Source organism: Psittacula echo (assembly GCF_963264785.1).
Source record: "Psittacula echo genome assembly, chromosome: 9".
NCBI classification, from domain to species: domain Eukaryota; kingdom Metazoa; phylum Chordata; class Aves; order Psittaciformes; family Psittacidae; genus Psittacula; species Psittacula echo.
This window is the reverse complement of record NC_137745.1, coordinates 23,717,200-23,735,920: the sequence shown is the minus strand read 5'-3', so window position 1 is coordinate 23,735,920 and position 18,721 is coordinate 23,717,200. Positions and strand designations below refer to the sequence as shown.

At 35.0% G+C, this 18,721-nt stretch overlaps 2 protein-coding genes across 2 annotated transcripts in view; one reads left to right on the top strand and one right to left on the bottom strand.

Annotated features, from left to right (window-relative positions):
* Positions 1-18,721, top strand: part of CENPP (centromere protein P) — a gene marked incomplete at its 3' end in the record, with an annotated part of 145,552 nt that overhangs the window by 13,136 nt on the left and 113,695 nt on the right. The window contains exon 6 of the mRNA XM_080625185.1: positions 3,495-3,591. Coding sequence (XP_080481311.1) covers positions 3,495-3,591 — 97 coding nt within the window. The remainder of the gene's footprint in view (positions 1-3,494; positions 3,592-18,721) is intronic.
* Positions 8,776-18,308, bottom strand: OGN (osteoglycin; the record flags this gene model as incomplete). Its single annotated transcript, XM_080625419.1, has 6 exons — positions 8,776-8,946; positions 9,422-9,517; positions 10,019-10,221; positions 10,839-10,997; positions 12,904-12,988; positions 18,141-18,308. 6 exons carry the CDS (start codon positions 18,306-18,308, stop codon positions 8,776-8,778), a joined length of 882 nt encoding a protein of 293 aa, XP_080481545.1.

Sequence of the window (18,721 nt, the reverse complement as noted above, 5' to 3'; positions counted from 1 at the left end):
TTGCCAAATCCATTGTCTAGCTCTGTTCTGTTTTCTCTGCTGGCCTGGATTTTTTTCTCCTTGGTTTTCTAATTTTTTTTTAAAATACGTTTTTCATAATACATGACAGAAAAAGGGTCTTTAAGAGCACCAGAGTTAAAAACTTGGCATTTAGTTGTAATTTCCAATCCCAGCATGCTTTGGAAGAAAACAGAGGAATGCTAGAACACTTGAGCAACATCTTCTTAAAAGAAGCAAAATTCAGCAGGCTATATTCAACGAGGTACTGCTGCAATATATAATACTTATTTTTAAAAGATATGTCATTCCTTAAGTATGTTGTAACAATAAAATATGTACGCAAATGGAATCACATTATTTAGTCTTCTATTTTGGATTTTATTTGTGTCCCCTTTGCACCAGGTATCACTTATGTTATACTTTATTAGTGTTAAGGACCACAATATATATGAAAAAAAATTTTATTTTTTTTTTTCTTCTTTTGTTTTTCACTTGATATCTCATTAATTGTAGAGTTAGTTCACTGTTGCATGGATTACTTAGTCAAATAGGAGTTTTCAGATGATTTCTTACATCCTACTTTTTACTAACTAGTTAGAATTTAGAAGTCAGAGTAAAGGATTTTGGACAGGTCTGCATTTAATATATATTAAACACTGCATAGACAAGGTATCTTGGAAATAAGGGGAAACATGAATTCTTCCCACAGCTGTAAGAGTCACTCTTTGGTTTTATATGTTAGTGCAAGAAGTCTTGCATACTGCAGTGAGTTAAAATAAATTTTCTCTCTTTAAATAGCTAAAGGAGCATATTAAAGGAGCCTTAAATACTTTTACAACAGTTACGTTTCTTACATAGTTTTGTGTTTTGATATTATTTTGTAAAAGTGAAATAGTGTTTGGATGAAGGTCATGTGATTTTAACCTGATACAGAGTTACTCTCTGCCTGAGTGTGCTTTTTTGCTGGTTTTGGATGACTTCTTTGTTACATGGATGTTGGCTTTGGAGATGGGTGTTTTGGCTCTCAGTGTTGTTTTTTTTCTTTATCCAGTGACATTTTGTAATGCTAAATTCTTTCCAAAACAAAAAAGAGGCTTAAATTTTTAACATGCACTCTATTATTACCTTGCTCATTTATACCAAGTTCTCTTAGCATTTTAGTGTTTGTTGTAGTTGGCTTCAGCATTAGGAATTAGGCTAACTTAGTCTAATTAGGAATTATTGTTCATGGATACTTTAAGCGCTGTGAGACATTTAACTGAAATGATGCTCTTACACAGCCTTTCCCTTGCAGATACAGAAAAGCATGTCTAATGCGTATGTCTGTTCATGCCAGCACAGGTTTTCCTTTTTTCTAAACACTGAATCCAGTGTTCTATCTTGGATTTAGCCAACACTCTATCTTTACATGAGGGAAGTATATGCTCAGATATAATTGGAAGTCTAACTTTTACATCTGGAACTGGTTCTTTGAACTTCTTAGCCAAAATTGTATCTTTCTGCTTGGTGATCTAACCTTGAAAATTTTCATCTGCTATATTGCCTAAAGATGAATCTGAAGGGAAAGAAGAAATAAAACCAGACTAAAGGTATAATGCTAAAACAAGGTCATAAGGTTTGTGATAGTCTTTTAAATTGCATAAAAATGGATACTTGTGCCAAGTTTTAAAAAAATAATTTTAAGTATGTAGTTTTGTAACAATTGTTACCCTCTTGTAGGTATATAGATTTTAAAAGTATATTGCAGTATGAATAGAACCGTGTTCACTAGACAGTGAAATGCGGGCAGTCATTACTAAGTCTTGATTTTTACTATAGTATGTGTAGATTTCTATATATACGGTTATGAGTTATGGTTAAAAAAAGCTTTCGAGAACATAAAGCTACTCAGCTATTGGAAATCAGTATGTGTCTGCACCCTTCCAGGGGTTCAATTTTTGCCTGTGCTGCCAGCAGTTTTTTCATCTTGGCCTGATTTTGTTGGCAGCTGTGACTACTGTGGTAACTTCCTCTAATGATGCTGTTCTTTCCAGGCTAGGATGAAACTTGTTTGGCTTTTCCTTTACATTTTCAATATCTGAATGAACTTGGTATATTTTTTCCTATTTATGTTTGTGTAACATGTTAAGCATAGCCATTCTTGTATATTACATACAGCTGGATCCAAGGCACAGTTCTGCCTTGAGTGGCTGAAGTGTCTTGGTAGTACACTGTTGCAACCATTCTGTTGATGGCCTCAAGCTTCCCCTCTCAGCTGTTCTGATGATCCAAAAAAAATAGCTGATGTCAAACAGAAAGGATAAGTCCAATGTAGAATTTAGATCCTCTGTAACTTTCTGAAATATTCTCGACTATTCAGAAATATTCTTCAGTCAGGTTTTGTAAGCTTGTGAAATCCTGTATTAGTAACTGAAATGAATCTTTGTATTTTCAAAGTGGTTCTTGCCAGGTATGTTTTGACAATGGCTAACAGTCTGTTTCCTTTGATTGTGGCTTTATATCAACAATGAGATGAGGCTCATCACCCTTATGATTAAAGAATCATGTTGCTTCATGTATTGACACTTAGCTTTTGTGGCTTTTTTGTTCTTTCCATTCTTGCCATGTTTCTTTTGTAAAAACTGCACACCCTTTCCAAGCAGTTTTCCTCGCTGTCCTGACCGCACTGAGTGGATCATTGGCTATTCGGCAGTTTATGTCATCTTAAGTTGTCACCTTTCCTTTCTCTGTCCTGATTCTTATATTACTAGAAATTTGAAGACTACTTTTTTTTTGTTGTTGTTGTGTTTTTCTTAAAAAGAAACCCCTTCAAGACAAACTCTTCTTCTCCCCCTCGCCACAAAGCAGCCTCCTCTCAGCTATTACTCTTTCCTCTTTTGGTTAGAGCTCAAAATCTGTAAATATGGTCCTAATGGTTGCTGTCACACATGATCTAATGAACAGACCTTCTTGCTTACTGGTTTCAAGGTTCATTTTGAAAAGCTGAATGTCATGTGGGAGGAGGCAGATAGCATGTCATGTAAAGATCTAGTTGAATAGGACAAAGATCTCAGGAATATTCAAAGCTTATTGATGCAATTTGGTGAATCTTCCCAGTTGTAGATTCAAGTTCTACTATGCAACATCTTGAAATTTATTTGGTAAATAAGAGTATGACATGAACAAGCATAAAGTTAAATTAAGATTTAAAGGTGGCTATTTTGTCAGTTTATCACGTTTTGCATTGAAGACTAACTTGATTACTGCTTACCTTTCTGAGGAGTTGAAAATATTGGTTTATAAATGAATTCTTCAATATTTTCAGTATCTACACTACAGTGTTTTTTCCTGTTGTGATAATTTTTTGGGGGCAAGGGGGGCAGAGGAGTTTATCTGTGGCTTCAAATTTGAACAATACTGATCACAATTTCTGGAAGAAGTGCAAATTTTAGTCTGTAGAATTGGTACATCAGAGTAATACTGCCTGGGTTAAACAGTGTATTTTTCTTTTGTAGCAGTGAAAAGCGTGGAAGTCTTTTAACATTTTTCAGAAGTCTTTCATCTTATGCTGAGTGGTATGAACATCGCAGATGCACCTTCCTACATTTCAAGGTAGTGTCTATCAAGCTTTTGTGTATTGGTGTACTGTCTTTAGTTCTTTAAGTAGCTCATTAAAACAGAGCAATGGAGGTGAAATTAGTGCACTTCAGCAGAGTATGGGAATCTTAATTTTGTATGTTGTGAAGAGTATTAGCCCTTGCTTGGTGTCTTGATTTTTACCATGCTATCGTCATGTTCCACATACGTGGGGGAAAAATAAGAGTATCTGTGCCTTTCTGTTGGGAAGTAAGGTAGGTTTTCATTGGTATTATATTTTATTTTGACCAAAATAAAGACAAAGGAGGAAATTAAAAGAAAATAACATTTGTAGTCTTTGGCATTGACATGTTCTGAAGGACTGGATCTGTCTCTTGAAAATGTGGCAGCGTGTGTTTGGGCAAAGTGTTTTACTTGGATGTGAAATAAACTGTTCCTCACTCTTAACTGGAACACAGTATATGAACTTTGTTTTAATTTGCCAGTTAAATTGCCATAGTTTGGCTTGTTTGTTTTGTCTTTGTACCTATTCTAAGATAATTAATCTTCAGAGTAAAAATACTGTAGTCTGGCAGACACAGAGCATCTTAATATGATGCTTAATGTTAGAGGAGGATGTTTAGTGCTTTATTATGTGTGAGGTTTTTTAATTTAGTTTTATTTAGCTCCAGCATTTATTGTCATTAAACTCAGCACCCTCTTTTCAGCTGTAGTAGGAAGTAGGAACTGCTTTGTTTCCTACTTTTTGAATCTTTGGGGACTTTCTGAGTTCTGTGCTACATTGATTTATAGCATCAAATCAATCAGATTAAAGAAAAAAGTACTGAATTCTGATGTTTAAAACAAAAAAGAAAAAGAAGAAAAAGAATCCTGTCCTCAGCTGAGTAACAAACTGATGTTGTCTAATCCTGCTGGTTCTTGTACAAGGACTTTTATTTAATACCTCCATAGAGAAGGTAGAGCACCAAGGGCTTTATGGCTTTGTGTTGTTGGTTTCTTGTTTGGTTTGTGGTTTTTTGGTTGGTGTTTTTTTTTTGTTTGGTTTTTTTTTTTTTGGTTGGTGGGTTGTTTTTTTTTTTCCCCAACTTCACTTGATGCTTTCTGATGCTTGGATCAGCCTAATGACAGCAGTCACTGTGGTTTCTGGGACAATGATTCAGTGAACTGGTTTCTTTTTAAAATTTAGTACAAAAATAAAAAACAAAAGAGAAATAGGTCTGGAGATTGTTTTTAAATTATGTGTATCTTAAGCAGTTCTTAAAAGTATTTGTTCAGACATGGAGTGTAAACACTGAAGGGGTATGTATACTCATTGCTAGAAGATGTGTGAAGATAAATTCGTGAAGACATATTGCAAGTTTGTAAGCATTACAAATATTCTGTCTAAAGATATTTTTTTTTCTGTGGACAAAGATGCTGTTGAGAAAGGCAAACCAATTTGGGAGAATATTTATGAAGTATGGTTGACTTTGTGCTTATGAGGAGTCTTTAGGCCTTCTTATTTCTGCTAGCCTTAGTAATGATTTCATTTAGAAATAAAGGGTTTAGAGATTGAATCTGACAATTCAAATACCAGATTGCTAAGGAGAATGTGTATTTGCAACTTAATATTCTGTAGTAATTTGTGTGAAAGTAACTAGAAATGTGCCTTTAACGTATATATAAAAACAACTGAAGAGTCTTACCCTAGTAATATTCATACTTGAACAATATTAGATATTGAGTCTGTAATCTTGGTATTTATTTCTTTTTCCTACATGCTTGCTAGACTTCAAGTGTAGAGGCAGGTAACTGTGCACAGTATTAGAGAGACTATTTGGGATGGGATTTGGGGTTTATATATTTTTTTTATCCATTTGTTATTTAAAAGAAAATTATCTAGACTGTTAAGTAGAAATAGACAGTGCTTCTAATAGTATTCTAGTGGAATCTATTAGTTACAGTGTACTGTAAAACCAGGAAAGGTAGATTATTTTTTTTCTTCTAGTTTGGTACTTGAGGAAAAAGGAATAATGTAGAAGTGATTGAATACTTCAAATAATAATGAATGAGATGAATGACAATTGCAAGTTTAAAGCAAAGTTGTGCACCACTGTATTTCTAAAAACTTGACTGTCACGAATAGCAATTTTGTAGTGAGAGTTTTCCCACTTATCAAGAGTGATGGTAAGATGCAGAACTTTGATTAAGCAAAAAACAGTTTGAAATACTCATTGATTTGACTGTGAGCAGACTCTCCTAGAAAACAGGGGCAGATTTAGGTTGGTGTGAGTAGAGCAATGCTCAGTTGTAAGCATTTTGTGCTCTGCGTTATATGTTCCCTGACATTGTGCTTCAGCAGTTGTGGGGTTTTTACTGAAATAGGTTAGTCTACAACTTGAATGCTTCACGCACACACAAGGATTGAGCGTACAGTTACTAATCTTTGCTGCTGCTCCTTTATTCTACTGAGAAATTCCACAAGGCAGTGCTTTAAATAGATTTTTTGAAGGGATGAGTGACGCGTCCCACAAGTTTTCTGTATGGCATTACTTGCATGGCAGGTCTTATGGTATTGCCACAGTAAATGCTGTGTCTGCAAAATGGATTTATGTCTGCAAATAATTTTCTGATCTGAACATGCTTTAAGTCTGCTGTGAGAGTGAACAACTCAGCATGTTGGCATTGCTGGAAGAGCAGGTTGTTGAAGCTGATATTGATAAACAAGAAAAAAATTTAAGTTTTATTGGAAATACAGAACAGAAATGAGAGATAGGAAAAAAACAGAATGGTGTACATTCAGCTTGATATTTAGTACTCGTCTCACAAATATAAGGTAAAAACTGCATACTGAAGCCCTTCTCACTTAATGGTTTGAGTTAACTTGCTATGAGTAGGAAAAGTAAATTGAAACATAGGAGATAAGTTATTGCTTGCAAGAGGCATAGCAGTTGTCTGCTTTGGTTTGCTCACAAAATATTAAGAGCTTTCATTAGTGTTACTATTGATACTTGGTAATTTTAAAAAATATCTGCAACATTTTAATGCAAAATTAATTATGTGGTAGTGGTTAGGTCTTAGAATGTTTACATATGTCTATATATTGCGTAAATGTGTCTTTTTTCATAGGAAAAGTTTTGATGATATTTACTGATCCTAATAATGCTGGGAAGAGCTTTACTTAGTAGATGAGATCTGTGATGAGAATAAAGTCAAGGGCCGTTGCTTATGTATTAAACTTCTAGCTGTGTTTTATCTGTCTTAGGCATTTATCAAAAGAGGGATGAGAGAGCTGGTGGCTTGCTTTTTTCTAGTATAAATTATGCTTGAAGTTGGAATGTATTTTTTCATGCTTTAGGGTTATATTTTTTACCTTTTGCTAAAAACCTGGAAACATTAAATTTTTCTGATGTAGGAAATTAAAAACAAAGTATTATTTTCACTGTCGGACTTGGTTGTGTTCTCAGTTATATTAAGACAGTGGAATTTCTTGTTATATCAAATAACTTAAAATGGAAAATATTGCATTGCTTTGGCTGTCTTGGGTAATGGGCTCAGGGCAAAAATATCTTTGTCCTGCATTTCATAATTGCATTCTCTTACCAGAAAGATGAGCCCATAGTTGATGCTTGACATACTTACTTAAAAAGTGACTAAAAGCCACTTGGGTCTCAACACTCTTAGTGGCAGAGTATCAGTTTGTTCAGTATTAAGTGTGCACTTAATTCCCCATAGCACAAGCACTAACAAATCAAGGGTTAGCTAAGCAAGATAAACATAACTAATAAAAAATATCTTGTGAAATCATTATTCTAGGTTAGCGGTATATCATCATGCATTTGATGCTTAACTATTTCTACAGATAAGGAATCTATACTAGCTTCAAAATTAGCATGAAGTTGATGTGGTAATAGTAACTATCACATTGTTGCTTTTGTTTATCTGAAGCATTTACATGTGTGGTAGGTATTTGAGGGGAGAAGCTGAAAATGAATGTCAAATGTGTAATTGTGTAATTAGAAACATTGTATCCTCTATCAAGCATGTCCTGTTTCAGGTGAACTGATTGTTGAGGCCTGCACACACTGGTTTACATTTTTAATACACTGTATGGTTTAGAGTGAAACAATGCTTGAAGTTAACATTATTTTTAGATTAAAAATAGAACTTTTAAATTTAAAGATCTGATTTGATTTTTTTTTTTCCCTAAAGAACAAATACATAGTTATGCAAGGGTAGTTTTGTTTCTTTGCACTGACATCTAGCTGAGATTTTACTTATTTACAGGTAATATTGAACATTAATTCAGCTTTGCTGTAAATTATATTGTCACGTTTTCTTGTCAAAGAAAAGCAGGAGAACAAAGCTTGGTCTGCATCATCTGTTAATTAGAAAGATACTTGGAGTCATACTATGCTGTGCTTTGGCTATTGTATTAAAATGGGAAGCTGGTGTTGCAAAAATGACTTGTGAGTATAGCTGAGCCAAAATTATATATTTCAATTAAAAATACCTTGTGTAAAAATATAATGTATGTATGCACACACAGGTTGCTTTGAAAGCAAAACAGAAGGACATTTAACCCATCTTTGAGAAGTTCCGCTTGCTATGTTGCTTGGTACACTAAGCCTAATTAGGAATTATTTTAATTTTCCACAAACCAAGTTTTTAGGGAAATTTTAATGAAGTTCAGCTTTGAGAAGTTTTATTTCTAAACATAACTTTCTTTAGTATGCAACTTTATCCAATACACTTTTGAAGGTCAACTGAAAAGTTTCATTTCAGATTTAAAAAGGTAACATTGGAATTAAGTTGTGATTTCTTCTGTAGCTTGCTCAGTGTTGGCATTCATCTGAAAATGAAGTGAGATGTAGTAATTGCTCAGAGTAGTGGTAAAGAATGTGACCAACCAATTGATTGTGTGAATTTTCCCTACACATAAAGACTATGTGGTGAAATGAAAGTAGCGAAGGTATGTGTGTGCGTATATGTGTTTTTAATAGAAGAGATTCTGAAAGCATGGGTGACATTGTAACTAGAAAATAAAGTGACTGTTTTGAAATAGTTCTTTAAGGGGAGAACACGTTTCAACATAGTAAAAGGTTCTGGGAAAATGGCATTAGTAAGGAAGAGAGTATAAACATGTAAACAGAGGAAAAAGAATGATATTTTTTTTTTCCCATGTTTAAATTTTGGCATGTACAATCATGTAAATAGTGGCTAGTAGTATGTTCCTACAGGCAGTGTTCTCAAGCAGGAAAAAGCATTAACATGCTTTGCCAAGAGGATTGGATTGCCTTCCATCCTTATCTCATCCATGAGCGTGCGGATGTAACGTGTGTTATTAGATTTGCAGAACGTGTCATCGGTGATTGTAGTAATATTGTTGTACTGCAAAACAAAACAAAACATAAACACACATCTTTATACAACCCCCATACATGTTGAAGAATTTTCAAACTTTACCTCTCTTACCCTCCCATTTTATTGTCATTGGAGTTGATTTGTGAGTACTTTAGGCATGTAGGAATCAAATTTCTTCAATGAGCTGATAAGCAATTTGAGGTTGTTATTGATGTTTGAAATGTGTTATTGATAAAAGATCATTGCTTATTTTTACAATTTCCTATCCTTGGTATACAGAAATGACTGAGAAATTCTTGCATGGTAATTAGCCAAAACAAATTCTGAACTTTTGTATAGTTATGACAATACAGATGAGAGATAAAGTGTTTTATTTGGAGGAGTGTTAGCTGTAGCACAACTGCAGAGTGAACCCTTTTTTAAAAGACAGTGGGTTTGGCTTGAAGTATATAGCTAATGAGGCTTTTTGTAATGGCATGGTAAAGAAATACTTTAAAAATACCTGAAGGTGAAGAATACGCAGACTTTCTGGCAAGTTAAGGGGAACGGATTCCAGTGCGTTATGTCCTAAGTAGAGGTAGGCCAAGTTTGTAAGTTTCTAATAGGAAGAAACAGAGATTATTAATGCTAATATTACTTACTTGAAGTTAAGTAACTTGTGCCTCTTACAGGACATCAGTAATTTTTCAGATCACATAGTCTGTAAAGTGGTCTCACATGAAACATCTTTTGCTGTGAATGTTGAATTCTATTGTATCAAGAAATTTATAGAACAGGCCTTCTTGTGTTTTGGAAATTTCACTGTCAGCTTATTGGCCATGGTATTTGAGCCATCAATTTTTGAATTGAGTTTTTCTTTGCATGTAGGAGAAAAAGAAATGTATTTAATAGGAAATTTTTGTATATGAAGGACATGAGAGAGTGCATATGCAAAGGACTATTCCAGAGTGCCTTAAAAACAGAATAAAAACTGGAAAGCTTCATCATAGTTTGTTTCTTATGTTACAAAAATACAGAAAATTTCATTTAGTGCTATACTGCATAGTCTGGTTATTAATTTTATTTACTTTGGTTACCTAAATTATTGTCCCTTACTTACCTTGAACGCATTTGCTTTGATTCCTCTGCTCTTGATTCTGTTTTGGTTTGCATTAAATGTCGTTAGTTTGGGTGGTAGAACAGGAAGTTTTAGAAGTCGATTTTCAGCAAGAGAAAGTTCTTCCAATAACAGAAGCTTTGAAAAGGCTCCATCTTCTATTTCTTCTATCCTATTTCCACTAAAATCAATTCTTCTCAAGGTAGCTTTACACAAAAGAAACAAAAATCTAAATATTGAATTTATGTAATTATATGGCATGTGAAATGTGTATGGTTGTATACAATCAGTGTTACACTGTTGGCTGCATTATCCTTATTGTGATCTACAAATGCAAACACTGTTAAAATATGGATGAAACCCACATTTGGATTCACTCATGGTCTTAATAAAAATTCAAGGATCCAGAGTGTTTTCCTTTTATGTATTTTTTTTTTCTTTATTAACAATATTATTTCAGTAATTCATAGTTTGTCATGTTGTAGTGTGTGATAGGTGGGAGATACAAGCCTGGAGCATTTGAAGATAAAATAGTACCTGGTCATTTAAGACTGGCAGAGATGCAGAGTTCAGTTTTACTTTTAACAATCTGCTCTTTCTCTTGCGTGGGATTATGTGGGAATATTAAGATGTATACATGGCCCAACATGGGTTTCTGCATAGCCTTCACAGTTCCTGTTCTAATACAAGTGTTGAATTAAATAAGTAATACACATAATGAAATCTATTAAGGTATAAAGTACATCTTATTTTGTTAACTTGGCATAGTATTAAGGGACGACAACTTCAAATAAACAGAAATTAAAACTGGAATGTTACTTACTAATGTCAGCAAAATCTGAGGTTGCTATCCTTTTTATTTTGTTAAATCGTGCATAAAGATACGCTGTCTCCTTTGGCAGTGGGGGTACAGCTTCGATATCTATTTCCTCACAGTACACTGATCCACTTAGACATACACAGAGCAGACAAGTAGGTAAATCTGAAACCAGATTATTGTGAGTAGACAGTTAAAAGTTATTCAACTAACTAAAACTTTAATATTCAAAATAGAACTTTCCCTAATATTTTTTATTATTTCCCACTGTTAGATTTTTAAAAAACTCTGTTCCCATCAAGTTCTGAAAAGAGTTAAGATTCTGAACTTTTGAGATTTGTATTATTTTATTGTGCATAATTTCGCAGTGTATATTCTCTGTTCTTATCTGAGCATGTCTTGAAATGCCATGAATTGATCTGAATTCAGTTTCATTCTTTAATTGGCTTAGTATGACAACTGCAACTCTGTGACCATGTTAAATTTCAGCTTTAGAAGCATTCTCGTGAGAAGAGAAATCCATGTAGGGCAAATATTGCAGTGCTCACATTTGATCCTGTAATTGCACTGGGGCATTTCTGGCGGGGTCACCTGTACTCTGTGATACTCCTAGCTACTGTTTTGTCTAATTCTTTTTATAGCACTCCAACAGTGATGATTATAAAATTACTGTAGGCAATCTATTTGAGTTTTTGCTGAGTTTTTAAAAATGTTTTTATAGCTGTTATTTTAATTAGTGAAACTCTTTATCTTTTTAAATGCTGTTTAAGCCCGTATGACTTGTCCTGTTCCTCAAAGACATTAGTAAAGCATTAGTAATTTCTGCTTTGCTTTTAAATTCATGTATGACAGCAATATTCAAACACTTGTAATGACTATGGGTCTGAATTCTGTTTTGTCACCACTGTTATCTGGTCTCCTGTGTTTTCCCTATAGAGAGTTTTGGTTAGCTTCCAAATGGAAGTACAGTACTCTCTGTAATACAGAAAGTGGTGTCATAATGCTAGGTAGTTTGTTATCACTACTAGCAAAATAGGATCTTCCTCCACCAGTGAAAAGTTGCAGAAGTAGCCAGTCAGTGCTGGGAAGCCAACCCAGCATGTATAATATTTTTTCTTACACAGGTACTGCAGAAAAAGAAACGAATTGAGATTTTGAGCTTTAGTTTTGTGACTATTACTGTTTGTTGGACTTCAGAGTTCTGCCCCATTTGCCTTTTTTGATTTAGTGTCTTGTTTGGCATGCTTGACTGTAGAACATTGTTCCACAATCATTTTCAATGTTGTTGCTCTTTCAAAGGCAACAGTCTTTTTGCTTCTCTATAATTAGAAGCTTTGGTCTTACAGATTCATTCCACGTTTGATGAGGGTTTGTTGACAGATGCTTTTTGGCAATAACTAACCTTGATTAAAACTCCACTTTTGGTGGAGATTGACACTCTGGTGGTCTTGCTGAATCATCAGTTGGTTTTGGAAGTTTAGATCACAGACACACCAGAATGTGTCTCTCGGTGCTCTATTTGGTAGACAAAAACTTTGTTCCTTTCATGTTTAGAAGTCATTGTGGCTTGTTAGGAGAAATCTGGAGAATATACCCTGGAGCCTGTAGGAAACCTAGGCTAGTGAGAATGTGTTTTAACCATTGACCTGCCTGAGTATCAGATGTAAACTGTGGAGAGAATAACCAGTTCTTTGAAGAAATCTATTTAAGGAATCTAAGCACATCGTATTTCATCATGACTTGGTTAAACTGCAGAATTTACTGGGGTGTGTATTTTGGTTTTCTTGTTTTTCTTGCCTAGCTTATTGAACTTGGATACATCTCTACAGCAAATATGATGTCTGTAGAGATTCTTGTAACCTGTGCTTTGTGTATTGAGAGTTTACTTGAGTATCCTTTAACTTTTTTTTTCAGCCTGCTCCATCAGAAATAAGACCACCTTCCACAGAAAATATGAAAGATAATTAAAAGATTAATTCTGTATCCCTTGTCATCCTTTATATATTGTATTCATATTAAAATGTTCTTTAGGAGAGCTTTAATGTTACAGTATTCATATTAATTAACTTACTGGTATCCTTTGTTGGTTGTACATTGGTTTCGCTGTCATCTCCTTGCAGTCTTAGAAAAATGTCAAGAGAAGTATTTGTTCCGTCCTTTGTGTAAGAGCAAATGTTATTTTCAAAAACAAACAGCAAACAAAAAAACAGAATCTGAAATAGCATGTCTTTTAAAAATGAGCCTCCTGTGACACACCACTTTATGACATTTAATGTTTAAATTACTCTTATACGCTGGATGACTAATATGATATATTATCACTTCTATACATGAGCCGTTTGCTTTGAAAGGCAAGAAGGGAAGGTGGTGCTGCTAGTGTTCTTCAGAAAATTCAAGTTTTTTAGGAAAGAACAGCAGAGACAAAATAAAAATAGGTAATATAGACCACATTGTGGGGAAGGAATATATAAGCAATGGTGTTTACAAATATCTAGAGTTGTGAAGATAGTAGATTTTGCCCAATGTGCAAAATATGATAGGATTCTTGTGTATATATTGTATTTTTTGTTGTTGTTTTATCCAAATAATCTCAGTAAAATACCATTTCCTTGCATTTAAAGTTGCTCAGTGTTCTCTGTTGAGGTAGTCATTACATCTTTAGAACTGCAGGACAACTTAGTTTTCTTAGTTTGTAGACATGTTTCTTGCAGGTATTGGCTGAAATTCAGCAATTGATTTCCAGTAACTGCAGTTAAGTGTGTTTTAAGACATCAGAAAGGGTCTTTTGTGATGCAGGGAATGGTACTTAGATTTTCAGTGAATACGACAGAATTCTGAAGAATTACATATTTCTAGAATTACAGTATGCATACAGTGTGTAGTGCTATGATTTGCATGTATTAAAGTTAAGGGGGCTTTTTAGGTTGACTGTGGCAATTGTTCTTAGCTAGCATCATTTGTTGTTTTTTTCTGATGGGGAACATTTGTAGGACAGAGTAAGACAATATGCTTTTGGTCTGTGTGGCTATTGAAAACACATGGAGAAAAGCACAGTATGGGGTGTGGAAGATGTTTTTCTTTTAATGTGTGTAAGGATCAGTCCCTGGCAGGAATATGGTCCCCTGCTGAAGAGAGCTTCTTACAGACTGTGTGAGTGCTCACTAGTGACCTGATTGGTTTTTCTTTTTATTTTTTTAAATTCTTCCCCTCTCCATGTTGCCTTGGGTGGCATGGTCTAGTGTGAGGCATCCCTGCCCATGGCAGGGGGGTTGGAACCAGATGATATTAAGGTCCTTTCCAATCCTAACTATTCTATGATTCTATGTAGCACACAGAGTTCATTTACAAAAGCAATGCGAAAGTAATGCTGTCATGTTACTTTTGGTACTATGTTTTATTTAGTATTTGGCTGGTTATATATACTTTACTGTGGGAATTTTTTATATTCTGCAGAATAAAACCCTCAAACTCTACATGAAGCCTGAGAAACAAGTATCTTGGCCAGCCTCTGTCATTTTGACCCCTTTTTAGCCTGTGAATCATCCATCCCTTGGCTCTTTCCTGCATCTGTTTATCCAGGCTATGGCTTTTTTTTTTTCCTTGCCTTTTTTTTTTTTTTTTTTTGCCTCTCGTTTGGGATCTGTTGATTTGCTCTGGTAAGACTTTTATACCCAAGTTAGAATGCTGGCAACAGCTTAGGAGTTGCAGCGTGAAATGTCTGTATAGGGTAAGAGCGTTTGCAGTGTTGGGAGTAGAGGAGCTGAGGCTGTGAGCTGAGCAGTTAAACTCAATCAAGCAGCGAATCTTAGAGGTTTCTGCAAAAATGTTCAGCTTGCATAGCTGTGTTGATAAGCATGTGAAGATACGGTCCTCGACTGAGGTATCTGTGCCAGCAGTGACTTCTGCATACATGGGCTTATAACGGAACAAAAGCACTTCTATTGTTACCGTTTGCTAGGCTCATAAGGGACATTTTTAATATGCTTCTTTGAAAAGCATGTTTGCTGGCATAGCATAATCTGTACCAGGTGTAGATTTCTAGTACAGTATCCTGCTTGAGGTGTGATCTATGAAAGAGTATGCATATGAGGTCTTTGCAGCATAACAATGTACGATTAACTTCTGCAGTCAACCAAAAATTAAAACAAGAGATCGTGTCCCTGTCCTTACTGCTCCCTCCTCTGCCAAAAAAAAAAAAAGTAACAAAAAAAAAAGTAACAAAAAAAAAAAGTAACAAAAAAAAAAAAAAAAGTAGTATTGTTGTGGTTTAAGCCCAGCCGGTAATTCAGAAACATGCAGCCACTCGCTCACTCCCTTCCTTTTCCCCCCCCCCCGCTCCTGGAGAAATGGGGAGGAGAATCAAAAGTATGTAAATACCACAGGTTGAGGTAAGAACAGTCCAGTAACTAAATACCACACAAAACTACTAGTACTACCACCAATAATAATGTTAATGGTAAGGGAAATAACAAGGGGAGAGAATATAAAACTAAAAGGGGAAAAGGAAAAGAAAACAATAAACACAAGTGATGCACAATACAATTGCTCGCCACCTGCTGACCAATACCCAGCCTGACCAGAGCAGTGGTCTGGGCATTCTGAGTGACTCCCCACAGTTTATATACCGGGCATGACGTGATGTGGTATGGAATACCCCTTTGGCTAGTTTGGGTCAGGTGCCCTGTCTCTGCTTCCTCCTGGCTTCCTATGTGCCTCCTCACTGGCAGAGTATGAGAGACTGAAAAAGTCCTTGATTGGAGTAAACATTACTTAGCAACAGGCAAAAACCTTGGTGTGTTATGTGTTGTGCTGAAACTAAAGTCAAAAGTACAGCACTGCACCAGATACTAAGGAGAAAAAGAACTGTTTCAGCTGAACCCAGGACAAGTATAAATAATTAATCAGAAGTATTTCCTGGTCAGCTACAAAAATTCTGAGCCATGGAATACCAGTGCAGAAGATTGTTTGGATTATAGTCACAGCAAGTTTATTACTTGCATATGTAGGGAAGGCACTGATGGAATATTGGCCTCCTTACATGCTTAAATTCCACTGCCCCTTGCACTTTATTCGACAGACATGAACTACCCGCACAAAATCACAATAACGTTTTACATCTAAATGCTTCAACAATCTTAAAGCTTCTGCAAAGATTCTTCTTTATGACACACAAAGACTATAAAGCTGATGGTCTATATTCAGTGGAATAAGTTAGTCCAGATGTTGAGATGGTGTCTAATTGTATGGTTCTGTTGTGGAAATTAAGATTTTTGTTTTAAACTTCTAATATTTTATTCAAGATGGGGGTGACTGTGTCTCAAATAATAATCACCGTAATACACTCTGGTTGGCTGACCTTTTTCTTAGTAGTAGTCAAAAGGTCGTGTTGTTTTGTTGATTGCTAACAGATTTCTTCTGCTGTTTTTATCAGAAAATGATCTTTTTTCTGTGTTTTCAAACTTACAATATTGAGTTAAATTCACCATGCAGGACAGATTTCTGATAGGGCATGTTTGAGGAAATTGTTGGCGTGTATTTCACTTATAGTTAACACTTGAAATATTCTAGGAGCTAGATTTTGTGCAATAAATGAATAGAGATTTGATTGTGCATTCTGTGATGTAAACTGGGAATACTGTTTCTTGTATAGATGTCTTTATTGCCCATAAGGAACTAATTTATTATTTTGCAATGAAAGCATGTCATTGGAGACCTGACCTGATGGAAACAATCCACTGCATTCCTAGAATTACCCTAAGCAGGACTGTTGGCCTTCAGGAGACCTCTAGTTTGTAGCACTGCCAGTACAGACTTTGATTAGTCTGTGGCACATCTGTTGGCACCATTTCCTTGTAGTTACACTCATTATTGTTCTTTTTACTGAAACAGTGGCATATTCTTATTAGAATGGTTTTAGTAATGAGGGTCATCTGATGCTATGCCTATCTAGTTAGCATTAATGTTTTTAGTATTTCTTAAAAAATTTACACAGTTGAGGGTGGATAGCCCCCTGCTAATTATGAGTCGTTTAAGTGGTCTCTTAGGGGTTTATGAAAACATGTTACTTCATCACTATGGCAGCTATCACATTTAAAAATACCTTAGGTACTTTCTAATGTAAATATGTAGCTGCTTTTTTTAGTCTAGCAGTGGCAAGCAATAATTTAAGAATTGGGAAAAATATTTAACAAATATACAGAAGAGATTTTTCTATACATGTGCTGCAGTTTTTAACTTACACTAATTATCTTTTGCTGCTTATCCTTTTTCTTATTTATCAGACTGAGTTATTGTAAGAAGTACAATTAATGAAAATTAATGAAAACTAATGAAAACTTCCTTGAATTTATTACTTGGCTTTTACCACTTTGTTCACATATGTGGCATTTCCTTGACACTAGTCTTGGTGTAATCATTGTTGGTTTTAATTCCTGATCAATGTTGTATATTGTTCTCTGGATGTGTATCATTTAGGTCCTGTCAGAGGCAGTCTGAACAGATCTATGACGTATTTAACTGTCCCAGTCAGCTGAGGCTGTTGCGCTTGATTTAACTCTCCTCTGGTTTTGTATCTTCTGCTGAAGTGTTTAATTTTAATGAGTGTGTATGTGGAGCACGCAGCAAAAAAAGTTCAGAGTGGACCATTTGGGGGAGCTTGTGAGTGCCATGAGGTATAACCTTTATCAGTACCTTTAAGAACCTCAAAGTGCTAACAATATAGGTGACTGCTGAAAGACTGGATGTTCCACCGTAGTTCAGGACTGCTAAACTGTTGAGTTGCAAAAAACCCCGAACCTGAAACAACCCACCTCTGAAAAAGCAAGGCAAAGAACTTGATAGTTTGGTACCAAAGTCAGCAGAGAAACTAGTTTATGCTGCCAGGTTATGTCCAATAAAAAATACTGTTTCAAGTATTACTTTGATATTAAAAAAAGAAATTCTAAATAAAATCACCCTCCTTGTTTTTAAATAAACTTACTGTCTTAATACAATGTTACTGAAGTTGTAGAGCTAGTATACTAGTATATCCCATTCCTAACTCATACAGCAGTAGGCAGTAACTACAGCAGAGTTAAAAATGATGCTTTGGTCTTACTTGTGAAAGCCTGTCTTCTGTGGGTTTCTCAAACTGTAGCAAGGGTAGTATTTTTGTGGTTTTAATTTGAGTGGCTTTCCCGATGTCTGAAACGATTGTGTTTTGATATTATTGTAAGATTTTTCCATAAAACTTGCACATATGCATGTAACACCTTATTTATATAATGCTTAGCAGTTAAAAACATTAAATTCGTAATATAAATGAAATACCTTTCTTATATCCTTGGATTGAATTTCATAATCTTGTTGGCTCAGGCTTCCCATGGTAACATCTGTATCATACTCATAAAACAGGAGTGGTTCTTGCTGTATTGGTGGTGCTGCATTTACCAAAGGTACAAATACAAACAAAAAAAAAGTAGTCTGTGAAGTCTTCATTCTTGCACAGGACAACGTATCTGGCTTTCACTGAGCTGGTGAAGATCTGCTCATGCGTTGGCTATGGAGAATACGTTCTTTGTGACTGGAAATGAAAATGCAATCCGTCAAAACAATATTTAAAGCCTAGAGGACTAGTTGGCAGGGGTTTCTAACGCATAAGGAACATGGAACAATTTTTAACTCTTGATATCCTTCAATTAGACTCTGGCATTATAAAAGCTGTTCTTAGCATTAAAAGAAAGTGGGAAATAACAAAGAGCATTTTCCAACTAATAAGGAAAACACTGTCTTAATTGCATTTGCATGTTTCCCAGTGTGTTCTTTTTGTTAATAGCAAGAGGATTTTGTAATGCATTTTATGAAACATTTGGCATTTGTGTAGCTGAACTAATTGAAATGAGAGAGCTTCA